Source organism: Pan paniscus, chromosome 18 (assembly GCF_029289425.2).
Source record: "Pan paniscus chromosome 18, NHGRI_mPanPan1-v2.0_pri, whole genome shotgun sequence".
NCBI lineage: Eukaryota > Metazoa > Chordata > Mammalia > Primates > Hominidae > Pan > Pan paniscus.
The window spans coordinates 84,091,995-84,109,908 of NC_073267.2; the positions used below are offsets into that span (position 1 = coordinate 84,091,995).

General features: G+C 58.3%; 3 protein-coding genes across 5 annotated transcripts in view; all 3 read left to right on the forward strand.

Annotated features, from left to right (window-relative positions):
- Positions 1 to 10,070, forward strand: part of NPIPB15 (nuclear pore complex interacting protein family member B15) — a 31,247-nt gene extending 21,177 nt beyond the window's left edge. Inside the window, exons 8-9 of the mRNA XM_063598091.1 lie at positions 2,242 to 5,543; positions 6,307 to 10,070. Coding sequence (XP_063454161.1) covers positions 2,242 to 5,543; positions 6,307 to 8,698 — 5,694 coding nt within the window. The 3' untranslated portion in view covers positions 8,699 to 10,070. The remainder of the gene's footprint in view (positions 1 to 2,241; positions 5,544 to 6,306) is intronic.
- LOC134729384 (nuclear pore complex-interacting protein family member B13-like) lies at positions 9,060 to 11,306 on the forward strand. The gene is made up of 3 exons (XM_063598092.1): positions 9,060 to 9,088; positions 9,312 to 9,358; positions 10,411 to 11,306. The coding sequence occupies exons 1-3, from the start codon at positions 9,060 to 9,062 to the stop codon at positions 11,304 to 11,306; spliced, it is 972 nt and encodes a 323-aa protein (XP_063454162.1).
- Positions 10,348 to 15,460, forward strand: LOC134729312 (serine/arginine repetitive matrix protein 1-like). Of its 3 annotated transcripts, none has more exons than XM_063597753.1 (3): positions 10,348 to 10,454; positions 10,770 to 12,072; positions 12,208 to 15,460. In XM_063597753.1, the coding sequence occupies exon 3, from the start codon at positions 13,006 to 13,008 to the stop codon at positions 15,442 to 15,444; it is 2,439 nt and encodes an 812-aa protein (XP_063453823.1). In that variant the 5' UTR covers positions 10,348 to 10,454; positions 10,770 to 12,072; positions 12,208 to 13,005; the 3' UTR covers positions 15,445 to 15,460. The 3 variants fall into 3 exon arrangements, with proteins under 3 accessions (XP_063453823.1, XP_063453824.1, XP_063453822.1); XM_063597754.1 differs by having other exon boundaries at positions 10,416 to 10,544; XM_063597752.1 differs by lacking the exon at positions 10,348 to 10,454 and adding an exon at positions 10,609 to 10,679.
- Positions 15,461 to 17,914: the final 2,454 nt, after the last annotated feature.

Genomic DNA, 17,914 nt, shown 5'->3' on the forward strand with positions numbered 1-17,914 from the left:
AGGCGGAGGGCCACTGAGGTGAAACCGTCATCACCCAAACCCAAGAGGCGGAGGGCCGCTGAAGTGAAACCATCATCAGCCAAACCCAAGAGGCGGAGGATCACTGAGTTGAAACCATCATCACCCAAACCCAAGAGGCAGAGGGCCGCTGACGTGGAACCTTTATCACCCGAACCCAAGAGGCGGAGGGCCGCTAGGTGAAACCATCATCACCCAAACCCAAGAGGCGGAGGGTCGCTGAGGTGAAATCATCATCACCCAAACCCAAGAGGCGGAGGGCCGCTGAAGTGAAACCATCATCAGCCAAACCCAAGAGGTGGAGGTCCGCTGAGTTGAAACCATCATCACCCAAACCCAAGAGGCGGAGGGCCGCTGAGGTGAAACCATCATCACCCAAACCGAAGAAGCAGAGGGCCGCTGAGGTGAAACCATCATCACCTAAACCCAAGAGGCGGAGGGCCGCTGAGGTGAAACCATCATCACCCAAACCCAAGAGGTGGAGGGCCGCTGAGGTGCAACCATCATCACCCGAACTCAAGAGGCGGAGGGCCGCTGAGGTGAAACTATCATCACCCAAACCGAAGAAGCAGAGGGCCGCTGAGGTGAAACCATCATCACCGAAACCCAAGAGGCGGAGGGCCACTGAGGTGAAACCATCATCACCCAAACCCAAGAGGCAGAGGACCGCTGACGTGGAAACTTTATCACCCGAACCCAAGAGGCGGACGGCCGCTGAGGTGAAACCATCATCAACGAAACCAAAGAGGACTAGGATCGCTGAGGTGAAACCATCATCACCCAAACCCAAGAGGCGGAGGGCCACTGAGGTGAAACCGTCATCACCCAAACCCAAGAGGCGGAGGGCCGCTGAAGTGAAACCATCATCAGCCAAACCCAAGAGGCGGAGGATCGCTGAGTTGAAACCATCATCACCCAAACCCAAGAGGCGAAGGGCCGCTGAGGTGAAACCATCATCACCGAAACCCGAGAGACGGAGGGCCGCTGAGGTGAAATCATCATCACCCAAACCGAAGAGGCGGAGGGCTGCTGACGTGGAAGCTTCATCACCCGAACCCAAGAGGCGGAGGGCCGCTGAGGTGAAACCATCATCACCCAAACCCAAGAGGCGGAGGGCCGCTGAGGTGAAACCATCATCACCCAAACCCAAGAGGCGGAGGACCGCGGAGGTGCAACCATCATCACCCAAACCCAAGAGGCGGAGGGCCGCTGACGTGGAACCTTCATTACCCGACCCCAAGAGGCGGAGGGCCGCTGAGGTGAAACCATCATCACACAAACCAAAGAGGCAGAGAGCCACTGAGGTGAAACCATCATCACCCAAACCCAAGAGGTGGAGAGCAGCTGACGTGGAACCTTCATCACCCAATCGCAAGAGGCGGAGGGCCGCTGAGGTGAAACCATCATCACCCAAACCCAAGAGGCGGAGGCCCGCTGAGGTGAAATCATCATCACCCAAACCCAAGAGGCGGAGGGCCGCTGAGGTGTAACCATCATCACCCAAACCCAAGAGGCGGAGGACCGCTGAGGTGAAACCATCATCACCCAAATCCAAGAGGCGGAGGGCCGGTGAGGTGAAACCATCATCACCCAAACCCAAGAGGCGGAGGGCCGCTGAGGTGCAACCATCATCACCCAAACCCAACAGGCGGAGGGCCGCTGAGGTGCAACCATCATCACACAAACCCAAGAGGCGGAGGGCCGCTGAGGTGAAACCATCATCACCCAAACCCAAGAGGCGGAGGGCCACTGAGGTGAAACCATCATCTCCCAAACCCAAGAGGCGGAGGGCCGCTGAGGTGAAACCATCATCACCCGAACCCAAGAGGCGGAGGGCCGCTGAGGTGAAACCATCATCACTTGAACCCAAGAGGCGGAGGGCCGCTGACGTGGAACTTTCGTCACCCAAACCCAAGAGGCGGAGGGCCGCTGAGGTGAAACCATCATCACCCAAACCCAAGAGGCGGAGGGCCGCTGAGGTGAAACCATCATCACCCAAACCCAAGAGGCAGAGAGCCGGTGAGGTGAAACCATCATCACCCAAACCCAAGAGGCGGAGGGCCGCTGAGGTGAAACCATCATCAACCAAACCCAAGAGGCGGAGGGCCGCTGACGTGGAATCTTTATCACCCGAACCCAAGATGCGGAGAGCCACTGAGGTGAAACCATCATCACCCAAACCCAAGAGGCGGAGGGCCGCGGAGGTGTAAACCATCATGACCCAAACCGAAGAGGTGGAGGGCCACTGAGGTGAAACCATCATCACCCAAACCCAAGAGGCGGAGGGCCACTGAGGTGAAACCATCATCACCCAAACCCAAGAGGCGGAGGGCCGCTGACGCGAAACCATCATCACCCGAACCCAAGAGGCGGAGGGCCGCGGACGTGAAACCATCATCACCCGAACCCAAGAGGTGGAGGGCCGCTGAGGTGAAACCATCATCACCCGAACTCAAGAGGCGGAGGGCCGCAGAGGTGAAACCATCATCACCCAAACCGAAGAAGCAGAGGGCCGCTGAGGTGAAACCATCATCACCTAAACCCAAGAGGCGGAGGGCCGCTGAGGTGAAACCATCATCACCCAAACCCAAGAGGCAGAGGGCCGCTGACGTGGAACCTTTATCACCCGAACCCAAGAGGCGGAGGGCCGCTGAGGTGAAACCATCATCACCCAAACCCAAGAGGCGGAGGGTCGCTGAGGTGAAATCATCATCACCCAAACCCAAGAGGCGGAGGGCCGCTGAAGTGAAACCATCATCAGCCAAACCCAAGAGGTGGAGGGCCGCTGAAGTGAAACCATCATCAGCCAAACCCAAGAGGTGGAGGGCCGCTGAGTTGAAACCATCATCACCCAAACCCAAGAGGCGGAGGGCCGCGGAGGTGAAACCATCATCACCCAAACCGAAGAAGCAGAGGGCCGCTGAGGTGAAACCATCATCACCTAAACCCAAGAGGCGGAGGGCCGCTGAGGTGAAACCATCATCACCCAAACCCAAGAGGTGGAGGGCCGCTGAGGTGCAACCATCATCACCCGAACTCAAGAGGCGGAGGGCCGCTGAGGTGAAACCATCATCACCCAAACCGAAGAAGCAGAGGGCCGCTGAGGTGAAACCATCATCACCGAAACCCAAGAGGCGGAGGGCCACTGAGGTGAAACCATCATCACCCAAACCCAAGAGGCAGAGGACCGCTGACGTGGAAACTTTATCACCCGAACCCAAGAGGCGGAGGGTCGCTGAGGTGAAACCATCATCACCCAAACCCAAGAGGCGGAGGGCCGCTGACGTGGAACCTTCATCACCCGAACCCAAGAGGCGGAGGGCCGCTGAGGTGAAACCATCATCACCCAAACCCAAGAGGCGGAGGGCCGCTGAGGTGAAACCGTCATCACCCAAACCCAAGAGGCAGAGGGCCGCTGAGGTGAAACCATCCTCACCCAAACCCAAGAGGCAGAGGGCCGCTGAGGTGAAACCATCATCACCCAAACCCAAGAGGCGGAGGGCCGCTGAGGTGAAACCGTCATCACCCAAACCCAAGAGGCGGAGGGCCGCTGAGGTGAAACCATCATCACCCGAACCCAAGAGGCGGAGGGCCGCTGAGGTGAAAGCATCATCACCGAAACCCAAGAGGCGGAGGGCCGCTGAGGTGAAACCATCATCACCCGAACCCAAGAGGCGGAGGGCCGCTGACGTGGAAACTTCATCACCCGAACCCAAGAGGCGGAGGGCCGCTGAGGTGAAACCATCATCACCCAAACCCAAGAGGCGGAGGGCCGCTGAGGTGAAACCATCATCACCCAAACCCAAGAGGCGGAGGGCCGCTGAGGTGAAACCATCCTCACCCAAACCCAAGAGGCGGAGGGCCGCTGAGGTGAAACCATCATCACCCGAACCCAAGAGGCGGAGGGCCGCTGAGGTGAAACCATCATCACCCGAACCCAAGAGGCGGAGGGCCGCTGAGGTGAAACCATCATCACCCGAACCCAAGAGGTGGAAGGCCGCTGAGGTTAAACCATCATCGCCCGAACCCAAGAGGCGGAGGGCCGCTGAGGTGAAACCGTCATCACCCAAACCCAAGAGGCGGACGGCCACTGAGGTGAAACCATCATCACCCAAACCCAAGAGGCAGAGGACCGCTGACGTGGAAACTTTATCACCCGAACCCAAGAGGCGGAGGGCCGCTGAGGTGAAACCATCATCACCGAAACCCAAGAGGAGGAGGATCGCTGAGGTGAAACCATCATCACCCAAACCGAAGAGGCGGAGGGCCACTGAGGTGAAACCGTCATCACCCAAACCCAAGAGGCGGAGGGCAGCTGAAGTGAAACCATCATCAGCCAAACCCAAGAGGCGGAGGATCGCTGAGTTGAAACCATCATCACCCAAACCCAAGAGGCAGAGGGCCGCTGACGTGGAACCTTTATCACCCGAACCCAAGAGGCGGAGGGCCGCTGAGGTGAAACCATCATCACCCAAACCCAAGAGGCGGAGGGTCGCTGAGGTGAAATCATCATCACCCAAACCCAAGACGCGGAGGGCCGCTGAAGTGAAACCATCATCAGCCAAACCCAAGAGGTGGAGGGCCGCTGAGTTGAAACCATCATCACCCAAACCCAAGAGGCGGAGGGCCGCTGAGGTGAAACCATCATCACCCAAACCGAAGAAGCAGAGGGCCGCTGAGGTGAAACCATCATCACCTAAACCCAAGAGGCGGAGGGCCGCTGAGGTGAAACCATCATCACCCAAACCCAAGAGGTGGAGGGCCGCTGAGGTGCAACCATCATCACCCGAACTCAAGAGGCGGAGGGCCGCTGAGGTGAAACCATCATCACCCAAACCGAAGAAGCAGAGGGCCGCTGAGGTGAAACCATCATCACCGAAACCCAAGAGGCGGAGGGCCACTGAGGTGAAACCATCATCACCCAAACCCAAGAGGCAGAGGACCGCTGACGTGGAAACTTTATCACCCGAACCCAAGAGGCGGACGGCCGCTGAGGTGAAACCATCATCAACGAAACCAAAGAGGACTAGGATCGCTGAGGTGAAACCATCATCACCCAAACCCAAGAGGCGGAGGGCCACTGAGGTGAAACCGTCATCACCCAAACCCAAGAGGCGGAGGGCCGCTGAAGTGAAACCATCATCAGCCAAACCCAAGAGGCGGAGGATCGCTGAGTTGAAACCATCATCACCCAAACCCAAGAGGCGAAGGGCCGCTGAGGTGAAACCATCATCACCGAAACCCGAGAGGCGGAGGGCCGCTGAGGTGAAATCATCATCACCCAAACCGAAGAGGCGGAGGGCTGCTGACGTGGAACCTTCATCACCCGAACCCAAGAGGCGGAGGGCTGCTGAGGTGAAACCATCATCACCCAAACCCAAGAGGCGGAGGGCCGCTGAGGTGAAACCATCATCACCCAAACCCAAGAGGCGGAGGACCGCGGAGGTGCAACCATCATCACCCAAACCCAAGAGGCGGAGGGCCGCTGACGTGGAACCTTCATCACCCGAACCCAAGAGGCGGAGGTCCGCTGAGGTGCAACCATCATCACCCGAACCCGAGGCGGAGGGCCGCTGAGGTGAAACCATCATCACCTGAACCCAAGAGGCGGAGGGCCGCTGAGGTGAAAGCATCATCACCCAAAGCCAAGAGGCGGAGGGCCGCTGAGGTGAAACCATCATCACCCAAACCCAAGAGGCGGAGGGCCGCTGAGGTGAAACCGTCATCACCCAAACCCAAGAGGCGGAGGGCCGCTGAGGTGAAACCATCCTCACCCAAACCCAAGAGGCAGAGGGCCGCTGAGGTGAAACCATCATCACCCAAACCCAAGAGGCGGAGGGTCGCTGAGGTGAAACCGTCATCACCCAAACCCAAGAGGCGGAGGGCCGCTGAGGTGAAACCATCCTCACCCAAACCCAAGAGGCAGAGGGCCGCTGAGGTGAAACCATCATCACCCGAACCCAAGAGGCGGAGGGCCGCTGAGGTGAAACCATCATCACCCGAACCCAAGAGGCGGAGGGCCGCTGAGGTGAAACCATCATCACCCAAACCCAAGAGGCAGAGGACCGCTGACGTGGAAACTTTATCACCCGAACCCAAGAGGCGGAGGGCCGCTGAGGTGAAACCATCATCACCGAAACCCAAGAGGAGGAGGATCACTGAGGTGAAACCATCATCACCCAAAGCGAAGAGGCGGAGGGCCACTGAGGTGAAACCGTCATCACCCAAACCCAAGAGGCGGAGGGCCGCTGAAGTGAAACCATCATCAGCCAAACCCAAGAGGCGGAGGATCGCTGAGTTGAAACCATCATCACCCAAACCCAAGAGGCGGAGGGCCGCTGACGTGGAACCTTCATCACCCGAACCCAAGAGGCGGAGGGCCGCTGAGGTGAAACCATCATCACCCAAACCTGAGAGGCGGAGGGCCGCTGAGGTGAAATCATCATCACCCAAACCGAAGAGGCGGAGGGCTGCTGACGTGGAACCTTCATCACCCGAACCCAAGAGGCGGAGGGCCGCTGAGGTGAAACCATCATCACCCAAACCCAAGAGGCGGAGGGCCGCTGAGGTGAAACCATCATCACCCAAACCCAAGAGGCGGAGGGCCGCTGAGGTGAAACCGTCATCACCCAAACCCAAGAGGCGGAGGGCCGCTGAGGTGAAACCATCATCACCCGAACCCAAGAGGCGGAGGGCCGCTGAGGTGAAAGCATCATCACCGAAACCCAAGAGGCGGAGGGCCGCTGAGGTGAAACCATCATCACCCGAACCCAAGAGGCGGAGGGCCGCTGACGTGGAAACTTCATCACCCGAACCCAAGAGGCGGAGGGCCGCTGAAGTGAAACCATCATCACCCAAACCCAAGAGGCGGAGGGCCGCTGAGGTGAAACCATCATCACCCAAACCCAAGAGGCGGAGGGCCGCTGAGGTGAAACCATCCTCACCCAAACCCAAGAGGCGGAGGGCCGCTGAGGTGAAACCATCATCACCCGAACCCAAGAGGCGGAGCTCCGCTGAGGTGAAACCATCATCACCCGAACCCAAGAGGCGGAGGGCCGCTGAGGTGAAACCATCATCACCCGAACCCAAGAGGTGGAAGGCCGCTGAGGTTAAACCATCATCGCCCGAACCCAAGAGGCGGAGGGCCGCTGAGGTGAAACCGTCATCACCCAAACCCAAGAGGCGGACGGCCACTGAGGTGAAACCATCATCACCCAAACCCAAGAGGCAGAGGACCGCTGACGTGGAAACTTTATCACCCGAACCCAAGAGGCGGAGGGCCGCTGAGGTGAAACCATCATCACCGAAACCCAAGAGGAGGAGGATCGCTGAGGTGAAACCATCATCACCCAAACCGAAGAGGCGGAGGGCCACTGAGGTGAAACCGTCATCACCCAAACCCAAGAGGCGGAGGGCCGCTGAAGTGAAACCATCATCAGCCAAACCCAAGAGGCGGAGGATCACTGAGTTGAAACCATCATCACCCAAACCCAAGAGGCAGAGGGCCGCTGACGTGGAACCTTTATCACCCGAACCCAAGAGGCGGAGGGCCGCTGAGGTGAAACCATCATCACCCAAACCCAAGAGGCGGAGGGTCGCTGAGGTGAAATCATCATCACCCAAACCCAAGAGGCGGAGGGCCGCTGAAGTGAAACCATCATCAGCCAAACCCAAGAGGTGGAGGGCCGCTGAGTTGAAACCATCATCACCCAAACCCAAGAGGCGGAGGGCCGCTGAGGTGAAACCATCATCACCCAAACCGAAGAAGCAGAGGGCCGCTGAGGTGAAACCATCATCACCTAAACCCAAGAGGCGGAGGGCCGCTGAGGTGAAACCATCATCACCCAAACCCAAGAGGTGGAGGGCCGCTGAGGTGCAACCATCATCACCCGAACTCAAGAGGCGGAGGGCCGCTGAGGTGAAACCATCATCACCCAAACCGAAGAAGCAGAGGGCCGCTGAGGTGAAACCATCATCACCGAAACCCAAGAGGCGGAGGGCCACTGAGGTGAAACCATCATCACCCAAACCCAAGAGGCAGAGGACCGCTGACGTGAAAACTTTATCACCCGAACCCAAGAGGCGGACGGCCGCTGAGGTGAAACCATCATCAACGAAACCAAAGAGGACTAGGATCGCTGAGGTGAAACCATCATCACCCAAACCCAAGAGGCGGAGGGCCACTGAGGTGAAACCGTCATCACCCAAACCCAAGAGGCGGAGGGCCGCTGAAGTGAAACCATCATCAGCCAAACCCAAGAGGCGGAGGATCGCTGAGTTGAAACCATCATCACCCAAACCCAAGAGGCGAAGGGCCGCTGAGGTGAAACCATCATCACCGAAACCCGAGAGACGGAGGGCCGCTGAGGTGAAATCATCATCACCCAAACCGAAGAGGCGGAGGGCTGCTGACGTGGAAGCTTCATCACCCGAACCCAAGAGGCGGAGGGCCGCTGAGGTGAAACCATCATCACCCAAACCCAAGAGGCGGAGGGCCGCTGAGGTGAAACCATCATCACCCAAACCCAAGAGGCGGAGGACCGCGGAGGTGCAACCATCATCACCCAAACCCAAGAGGCGGAGGGCCGCTGACGTGGAACCTTCATCACCCGAACCCAAGAGGCGGAGGTCCGCTGAGGTGCAACCATCATCACCCGAACCCGAGGCGGAGGGCCGCTGAGGTGAAACCATCATCACCCGAACCCAAGAGGCGGAGGGCCGCTGAGGTGAAAGCATCATCACCCAAAGCCAAGAGGCGGAGGGCCGCTGAGGTGAAACCGTCATCACCCAAACCCAGGAGGCGGAGGGCCGCTGAGGTGAAACCATCCTCACCCAAACCCAAGAGGCAGAGGGCCGCTGAGGTGAAACCATCATCACCCAAACCCAAGAGGCGGAGGGCCGCTGAGGTGAAACCGTCATCACCCAAAACCAAGAGGCGGAGGGCCGCTGAGGTGAAACCATCCTCACCCAAACCCAAGAGGCGGAGGGCCGCTGAGGTGAAACCATCATCACCCAAACCCAAGAGGCGGAGGGCCGCTGAGATGAAACCATCCTCACCCAAACCCAAGAGGCAGAGGGCCGCTGAGGTGAAACCATCATCACCCAAACCCAAGAGGCGGAGGGCCACTGAGGTGAAACCATCATCACCCAAACCCAAGAGGCGGAGGGCCGCTGAGGTGAAACCATCATCACCGAAACCCAAGAGGCGGAGGGCCGCTGAGGTGAAAGCATCATCACCGAAACCCAAGAGGCGGAGGGCCGCTGAGGTGAAACCATCATCACCCGAACCCAAGAGGCGGAGGGCCGCTGACGTGGAAACTTCATCACCCGAACCCAAGAGGCGGAGGGCCGCTGAGGTGAAACCATCATCACCCAAACCCAAGAGGCGGAGGGCCGCTGAGGTGAAACCATCATCACCCGAACCCAAGAGGCGGAGGGCCGCTGAGGTGAAACCATCATCACCCGAACCCAAGAGGTGGAAGGCCGCTGAGGTTAAACCATCATCGCCCGAACCCAAGAGGCGGAGGGCCGCTGAGGTGAAACCGTCATCACCCAAACCCAAGAGGCGGACGGCCGCTGAGGTGAAACCATCATCACCCAAACCCAAGAGGCAGAGGACCGCTGACGTGGAAACTTTATCACCCGAACCCAAGAGGCGGAGGGCCGCTGAGGTGAAACCATCATCACCGAAACCCAAGAGGAGGAGGATCACTGAGGTGAAACCATCATCACCCAAACCGAAGAGGCGGAGGGCCACTGAGGTGAAACCGTCATCACCCTAACCCAAGAGGCGGAGGGCCGCTGAAGTGAAACCATCATCAGCCAAACCCAAGAGGCGGAGGATCGCTGAGTTGAAACCATCATCACCCAAACCCAAGAGGCGGAGGGCCGCTGACGTGGAACCTTCATCACCCGAACACAAGAGGCGGAGGGCCGCTGAGGTGAAACCATCATCACCCAAACCCGAGAGGCGGAGGGCCGCTGAGGTGAAATCATCATCAGCCAAACCCAAGAGGCGGAGGGCTGCTGACGTGGAACCTTCATCACCCGAACCCAAGAGGCGGAGGGCCGCTGAGGTGAAACCATCATCACCCAAACCCAAGAGGCGGAGGGCCGCTGAGGTGAAACCATCATCACCCAAACCCAAGAGGCGGAGGGCCGCTGAGGTGAAACCGTCATCACCCAAACCCAAGAGGCGGAGGGCCGCTGAGGTGAAACCATCATCACCCGAACCCAAGAGGCGGAGGGCCGCTGAGGTGAAAGCATCATCACCGAAACCCAAGAGGCGGAGGGCCGCTGAGGTGAAACCATCATCACCCGAACCCAAGAGGCGGAGGGCCGCTGACGTGGAAACTTCATCACCCGAACCCAAGAGGCGGAGGGCCGCTGAAGTGAAACCATCATCACCCAAACCCAAGAGGCGGAGGGCCGCTGAGGTGAAACCATCATCACCCAAACCCAAGAGGCGGAGGGCCACTGAGGTGCAACCATCATCACCCGAACTCAAGAGGCGGAGGGCCGCTGAGGTGAAACCATCATCACCCAAACCGAAGAAGCAGAGGGCCGCTGAGGTGAAACCATCATCACCGAAACCCAAGAGGCGGAGGGCCACTGAGGTGAAACCATCATCACCCAAACCCAAGAGGCAGAGGACCGCTGACGTGAAAACTTTATCACCCGAACCCAAGAGGCGGACGGCCGCTGAGGTGAAACCATCATCAACGAAACCAAAGAGGACTAGGATCGCTGAGGTGAAACCATCATCACCCAAACCCAAGAGGCGGAGGGCCACTGAGGTGAAACCGTCATCACCCAAACCCAAGAGGCGGAGGGCCGCTGAAGTGAAACCATCATCAGCCAAACCCAAGAGGCGGAGGATCGCTGAGTTGAAACCATCATCACCCAAACCCAAGAGGCGAAGGGCCGCTGAGGTGAAACCATCATCACCGAAACCCGAGAGACGGAGGGCCGCTGAGGTGAAATCATCATCACCCAAACCGAAGAGGCGGAGGGCTGCTGACGTGGAAGCTTCATCACCCGAACCCAAGAGGCGGAGGGCCGCTGAGGTGAAACCATCATCACCCAAACCCAAGAGGCGGAGGGCCGCTGAGGTGAAACCATCATCACCCAAACCCAAGAGGCGGAGGACCGCGGAGGTGCAACCATCATCACCCAAACCCAAGAGGCGGAGGGCCGCTGACGTGGAACCTTCATCACCCGAACCCAAGAGGCGGAGGTCCGCTGAGGTGCAACCATCATCACCCGAACCCGAGGCGGAGGGCCGCTGAGGTGAAACCATCATCACCCGAACCCAAGAGGCGGAGGGCCGCTGAGGTGAAAGCATCATCACCCAAAGCCAAGAGGCGGAGGGCCGCTGAGGTGAAACCGTCATCACCCAAACCCAGGAGGCGGAGGGCCGCTGAGGTGAAACCATCCTCACCCAAACCCAAGAGGCAGAGGGCCGCTGAGGTGAAACCATCATCACCCAAACCCAAGAGGCGGAGGGCCGCTGAGGTGAAACCGTCATCACCCAAAACCAAGAGGCGGAGGGCCGCTGAGGTGAAACCATCCTCACCCAAACCCAAGAGGCGGAGGGCCGCTGAGGTGAAACCATCATCACCCAAACCCAAGAGGCGGAGGGCCGCTGAGATGAAACCATCCTCACCCAAACCCAAGAGGCAGAGGGCCGCTGAGGTGAAACCATCATCACCCAAACCCAAGAGGCGGAGGGCCACTGAGGTGAAACCATCATCACCCAAACCCAAGAGGCGGAGGGCCGCTGAGGTGAAACCATCATCACCGAAACCCAAGAGGCGGAGGGCCGCTGAGGTGAAAGCATCATCACCGAAACCCAAGAGGCGGAGGGCCGCTGAGGTGAAACCATCATCACCCGAACCCAAGAGGCGGAGGGCCGCTGACGTGGAAACTTCATCACCCGAACCCAAGAGGCGGAGGGCCGCTGAGGTGAAACCATCATCACCCAAACCCAAGAGGCGGAGGGCCGCTGAGGTGAAACCATCATCACCCGAACCCAAGAGGCGGAGGGCCGCTGAGGTGAAACCATCATCACCCGAACCCAAGAGGTGGAAGGCCGCTGAGGTTAAACCATCATCGCCCGAACCCAAGAGGCGGAGGGCCGCTGAGGTGAAACCGTCATCACCCAAACCCAAGAGGCGGACGGCCGCTGAGGTGAAACCATCATCACCCAAACCCAAGAGGCAGAGGACCGCTGACGTGGAAACTTTATCACCCGAACCCAAGAGGCGGAGGGCCGCTGAGGTGAAACCATCATCACCGAAACCCAAGAGGAGGAGGATCACTGAGGTGAAACCATCATCACCCAAACCGAAGAGGCGGAGGGCCACTGAGGTGAAACCGTCATCACCCTAACCCAAGAGGCGGAGGGCCGCTGAAGTGAAACCATCATCAGCCAAACCCAAGAGGCGGAGGATCGCTGAGTTGAAACCATCATCACCCAAACCCAAGAGGCGGAGGGCCGCTGACGTGGAACCTTCATCACCCGAACCCAAGAGGCGGAGGGCCGCTGAGGTGAAACCATCATCACCCAAACCCGAGAGGCGGAGGGCCGCTGAGGTGAAATCATCATCAGCCAAACCCAAGAGGCGGAGGGCTGCTGACGTGGAACCTTCATCACCCGAACCCAAGAGGCGGAGGGCCGCTGAGGTGAAACCATCATCACCCAAACCCAAGAGGCGGAGGGCCGCTGAGGTGAAACCATCATCACCCAAACCCAAGAGGCGGAGGACCGCTGAGGTGAAACCATCCTCACCCAAACCCAAGAGGCGGAGGGCCGCTGAGGTGAAACCATCATCACCCAAGCCCAAGAGGCGGAGGGCCGCTGAGGTGAAACCGTCATCACCCAAACCCAAGAGGCGGAGGGCCGCTGAGGTGAAACCATCCTCACCCAAACCCAAGAGGCAGAGGGCCGCTGAGGTGAAACCATCATCACCCAAACCCAAGAGGCGGATGGCCGCTGAGGTGAAACCATCCTCACCCAAACCCAAGAGGCAGAGGGCCGCTGAGGTGAAACCATCCTCACCCAAACCCAAGAGGCGGAGGGCCACTGAGGTGAAACCATCATCACCCAAACCCAAGAGGCGGAGGGCCGCTGAGGTGAAACCATCATCACCGAAACCCAAGAGGCGGAGGGCCGCTGAGGTGAAAGCATCATCACTGAAACCCAAGAGGCGGAGGGCCGCTGAGGTGAAGCCATCATCACCCGAACCCAAGAGGCGGAGGGCCGCTGACGTGGAAACTTCATCACCCGAACCCAAGAGGCGGAGGGCCGCTGAGGTGAAACCATCATCACCCAAACCCAAGAGGCGGAGGGCCGCTGAGGTGAAACCATCATCACCCAAACCCAAGAGGCGGAGGGCCGCTGAGGTGAAACCATCCTCACCCAAACCCAAGAGGCGGAGGGCCGCTGAGGTGAAGCCATCATCACCCAAACCCAAGAGGCGGAGGGCCGCTGAGGTGAAACCATCATCACCCGAACCCAAGAGGCGGAGGGCCGCTGAGGTGAAACCATCATCACCCGAACCCAAGAGGTGGAAGGCCGCTGAGGTTAAACCATCATCGCCCGAACCCAAGAGGCGGAGGGCCGCTGAGGTGAAACCGTCATCACCCAAACCCAAGAGGCGGACGGCCGCTGAGGTGAAACCATCATCACCCAAACCCAAGAGGCAGAGGACCGCTGACGTGGAAACTTTATCACCCGAACCCAAGAGGCGGAGGGCCGCTGAGGTGAAACCATCATCACCGAAACCCAAGAGGAGGAGGATCGCTGAGGTGAAACCATCATCACCCAAACCGAAGAGGCGGAGGGCCACTGAGGTGAAACCGTCATCACCCAAACCCAAGAGGCGGAGGGCCGCTGAAGTGAAACCATCATCAGCCAAACCCAAGAGGCGGAGGATCACTGAGTTGAAACCATCATCACCCAAACCCAAGAGGCAGAGGGCCGCTGACGTGGAACCTTTATCACCCGAACCCAAGAGGCGGAGGGCCGCTGAGGTGAAACCATCATCACCCAAACCCAAGAGGCGGAGGGTCGCTGAGGTGAAATCATCATCACCCAAACCCAAGAGGCGGAGGGCCGCTGAAGTGAAACCATCATCAGCCAAACCCAAGAGGTGGAGGGCCGCTGAGTTGAAACCATCATCACCCAAACCCAAGCGGCGGAGGGCCGCTGAGGTGAAACCATCATCACCCAAACCGAAGAAGCAGAGGGCCGCTGAGGTGAAACCATCATCACCTAAACCCAAGAGGCGGAGGGCCGCTGAGGTGAAACCATCATCACCCAAACCCAAGAGGTGGAGGGCCGCTGAGGTGCAACCATCATCACCCGAACTCAAGAGGCGGAGGGCCGCTGAGGTGAAACCATCATCACCCAAACCGAAGAAGCAGAGGGCCGCTGAGGTGAAACCATCATCACCGAAACCCAAGAGGCGGAGGGCCACTGAGGTGAAACCATCATCACCCAAACCCAAGAGGCAGAGGACCGCTGACGTGGAAACTTTATCACCCGAACCCAAGAGGCGGACGGCCGCTGAGGTGAAACCATCATCAACGAAACCAAAGAGGACTAGGATCGCTGAGGTGAAACCATCATCACCCAAACCCAAGAGGCGGAGGGCCACTGAGGTGAAACCGTCATCACCCAAACCCAAGAGGCGGAGGGCCGCTGAAGTGAAACCATCATCAGCCAAACCCAAGAGGCGGAGGATCGCTGAGTTGAAACCATCATCACCCAAACCCAAGAGGCGAAGGGCCGCTGAGGTGAAACCATCATCACCGAAACCCGAGAGACGGAGGGCCGCTGAGGTGAAACCATCATCACCGAAACCCAAGAGGAGGAGGTTCGCTGAGGTGAAACCATCATCACCCAAACCGAAGAGGCGGAGGGCCGCTGAAGTGAAACCATCATCAGCCAAACCCAAGAGGCGGAGGATCGCTGAGTTGAAACCATCATCACCCAAACCCAAGAGGCGGAGGGCCGCTGACGTGGAACCTTCATCACCCGAACCCAAGAGGCGGAGGGCCGCTGAGGTGAAACCATCATCACCCAAACCCGAGAGGCGGAGGGCCGCTGAGGTGAAATCATCATCACCCAAACCGAAGAGGCGGAGGGCCGCTGACGTGGAACCTTCATCACCCGAACCCAAGAGGCGGAGGGCCGCTGAGGTGAAACCATCATCACCCAAACCCAAGAGGCGGAGGGCCGCTGAGGTGAAACCATCATCACCCAAACCCAAGAGGCGGAGGACCGCGGAGGTGCAACCATCATCACCCAAACCCAAGAGGCGGAGGGCCGCTGACGTGGAACCTTCATCACCCGAACCCAAGAGGCGGAGGTCTGCTGAGGTGCAACCATCATCACCCGAACCCGAGGCGGAGGGCCGCTGAGGTGAAACCATCATCACCCGAACCCAAGAGGCGGACGGCCGCTGAGGTGAAAGCATCATCACCCAAAGCCAAGAGGCGGAGGGCCGCTGAGGTGAAACCATCATCACCGAAACCCAAGAGGCGGAGGGCCGCTGAGGTGAAACCATCATCACCCAAACCCAAGAGGCGGAGGGCCGCTGAGGTGAAACCATCATCACCCGAACCCAAGAGGTGGAAGGCCGCTGAGGTTAAACCATCATCTCCCGAACCCAAGAGGCGGAGGGCCGCTGAGGTGAAACCGTCATCACCCAAACCCAAGAGGCGGATGGCCGCTGAGGTGAAACCGTCCTCACCCAAACCCAAGAGGCGGAGGGCCGCTGAGGTGAAACCATCATCACCCAAACCCAAGAGGCGGAGGGCCGCTGACGTGGAACCTTCATCACCCGAACCCAAGAGGCGGAGGGCCGCTGAGGTGAAACCATCATCACCCAAACCCAAGAGGCGGAGGGCCGCGGAGGTGCAACCATCATCACCCAAACCCAAGAGGCGGAGGGCCGCTGACGTGGAACCATCATCAGCCAAACCCAAGAGGCGGAGGGCCGCTGAGGTGAAACCATCATCACCCAAACCCAAGAGGCGGAGGGCCGCTGAGGTGAAACCATCATCACCCAAACCCAAGAGGCGGAGGGCCGCTGAGGTGAAACCATCATCACCCAAACCCAAGAGGCGGAGGGCCGCTGACGTGCAACCTTCATCACCCGAACCCAAGAGGCGGAGGGCCGCTGAGGTGAAACCATCATCACCCGAACCCAGGAGGCGGAGGGCCGCTGAGGTGAAACCATCATCACCCAAACCCAAGAGGCGGAGTGCCGCTAAGGTGAAACCATCATCACCCGAACCCAAGAGGCGGAGGGCCGCTGACGTGGAACCTTCATCACCCGAACCCAAGAGGCGGAGGGCCGCTGAGGTGAAACCATCATCACCCAAACCCAAGAGGTGGAAGGCCGCTGAGGTGAAACCATCATCACCCGAACCCAAGAGGCGGAGGTTGAGTAAGCTGAGAACAGGCCATTGCACTCAAACCTGAGCAATAAGAATAAAACTGAGTAGAACAAAATAAAAAAATGAACAAAACAAAACAAAACCCACACTCCAAAAGCAAACTAACAAAGAATAAATAAATAATATAAAAATAAAATACTGCAGTCCTTATGTTATTGCTTTGTTTCGATATCTGGTATGATTGCCTGAGGGACTTGAGGTTTTTAATCATAGGGGTTTTTTTAAATTTTTAGAAGTGGTTGGTTATGTAAAATATTATTATCATTTTTTGAGACTGGATTTTGCTGTGTCACCCAGGCTGGAGTGCAGTGGCTTGATCACAGCTCACTGCAGCCTCAACCTCCTGGGCTTCAAGCAATCCTCCTGCCTCAGCCTCCCAAGTAGCTGGGATCGCAGATGTGTGCCACCACGCCTGGCCAATGTTAAAAAATCCTTTAACTTTTTTGTAGAGATGCTCTCCTGGACTCAAGCGATCCTCCTACTCGTCCCGACCACCAGCCCCTTTCTGATAAACATTTACACTGTTTATTATCTGATGCCATTTCTATCTTCTTCCTTGTCGTCCAGACATCAAATAATTAGGTTTCTTCAGGGTTTTCTTTTTCAAGTGCTCAGTGTTAAAGATCACTCACATTAGGGCCAGACACCACGGCTCATGCCTGTAATCCCAGCACTTTGGGAGGCCGAGGAGGGCAGAGCACTTGAGGTGGGGAGTTTGAGACCAGCCCGGCCAACTTGGTGAAACCCCACCTCTACTGAAAAAAATACAAAAATTAGCTGGGCGTGATGGTGCATGCCTGTAGTCCTAGCCACTTGGGAGGCTGAGGCATGAGAATCGCTTGAACCCAGGAGGCAGAGGTTGTAGTGAGCCAAGATCACATCAGCACACTCTAGCCTGGGTGACAGAGCGAGACTCTGACTCAAAAAATAAATAAAATAAATATCACTTACATGAGGTATACCCAAGGGGTGGTCTATAGAGACATGGAAGCAGTGGTTATTGCAACAGGGGCACGGAAGTCATCTGGCTATGCCAGGGTGCCCAGGGGATACTCGGGGCGGGTGGCATGGTGCTGCTGGGGACTCACCGCACAGGACGCTCTGATTGACGCACTGCCAGGAGTAGCGCTCTGTCTTGGGGCTGCAGCCGGCCTCCTGAGCTCGAGTGTAACAACAGTCGTGGCCATGGCAGCACCTGCGGATGTCACATGGGCAGGACAGCAGGTGGGTGAAGCTCTCTCCTGGCCCTCCTCTCTTGCCAGGACCATGGGTGACTGAAGACCCCCAGGGAGGCACAGCATCCTCTTATCTAAGTTTTTTTTTTTTTTTTTTTTTAAGAGACAGGGTCTTTCTGTGTCGCCCAGGCTGGAGTGCAGAGGCACAATCATAGCTCACGGCAGCCTCGAACTCCTGGGCTCAAGCGATCCTC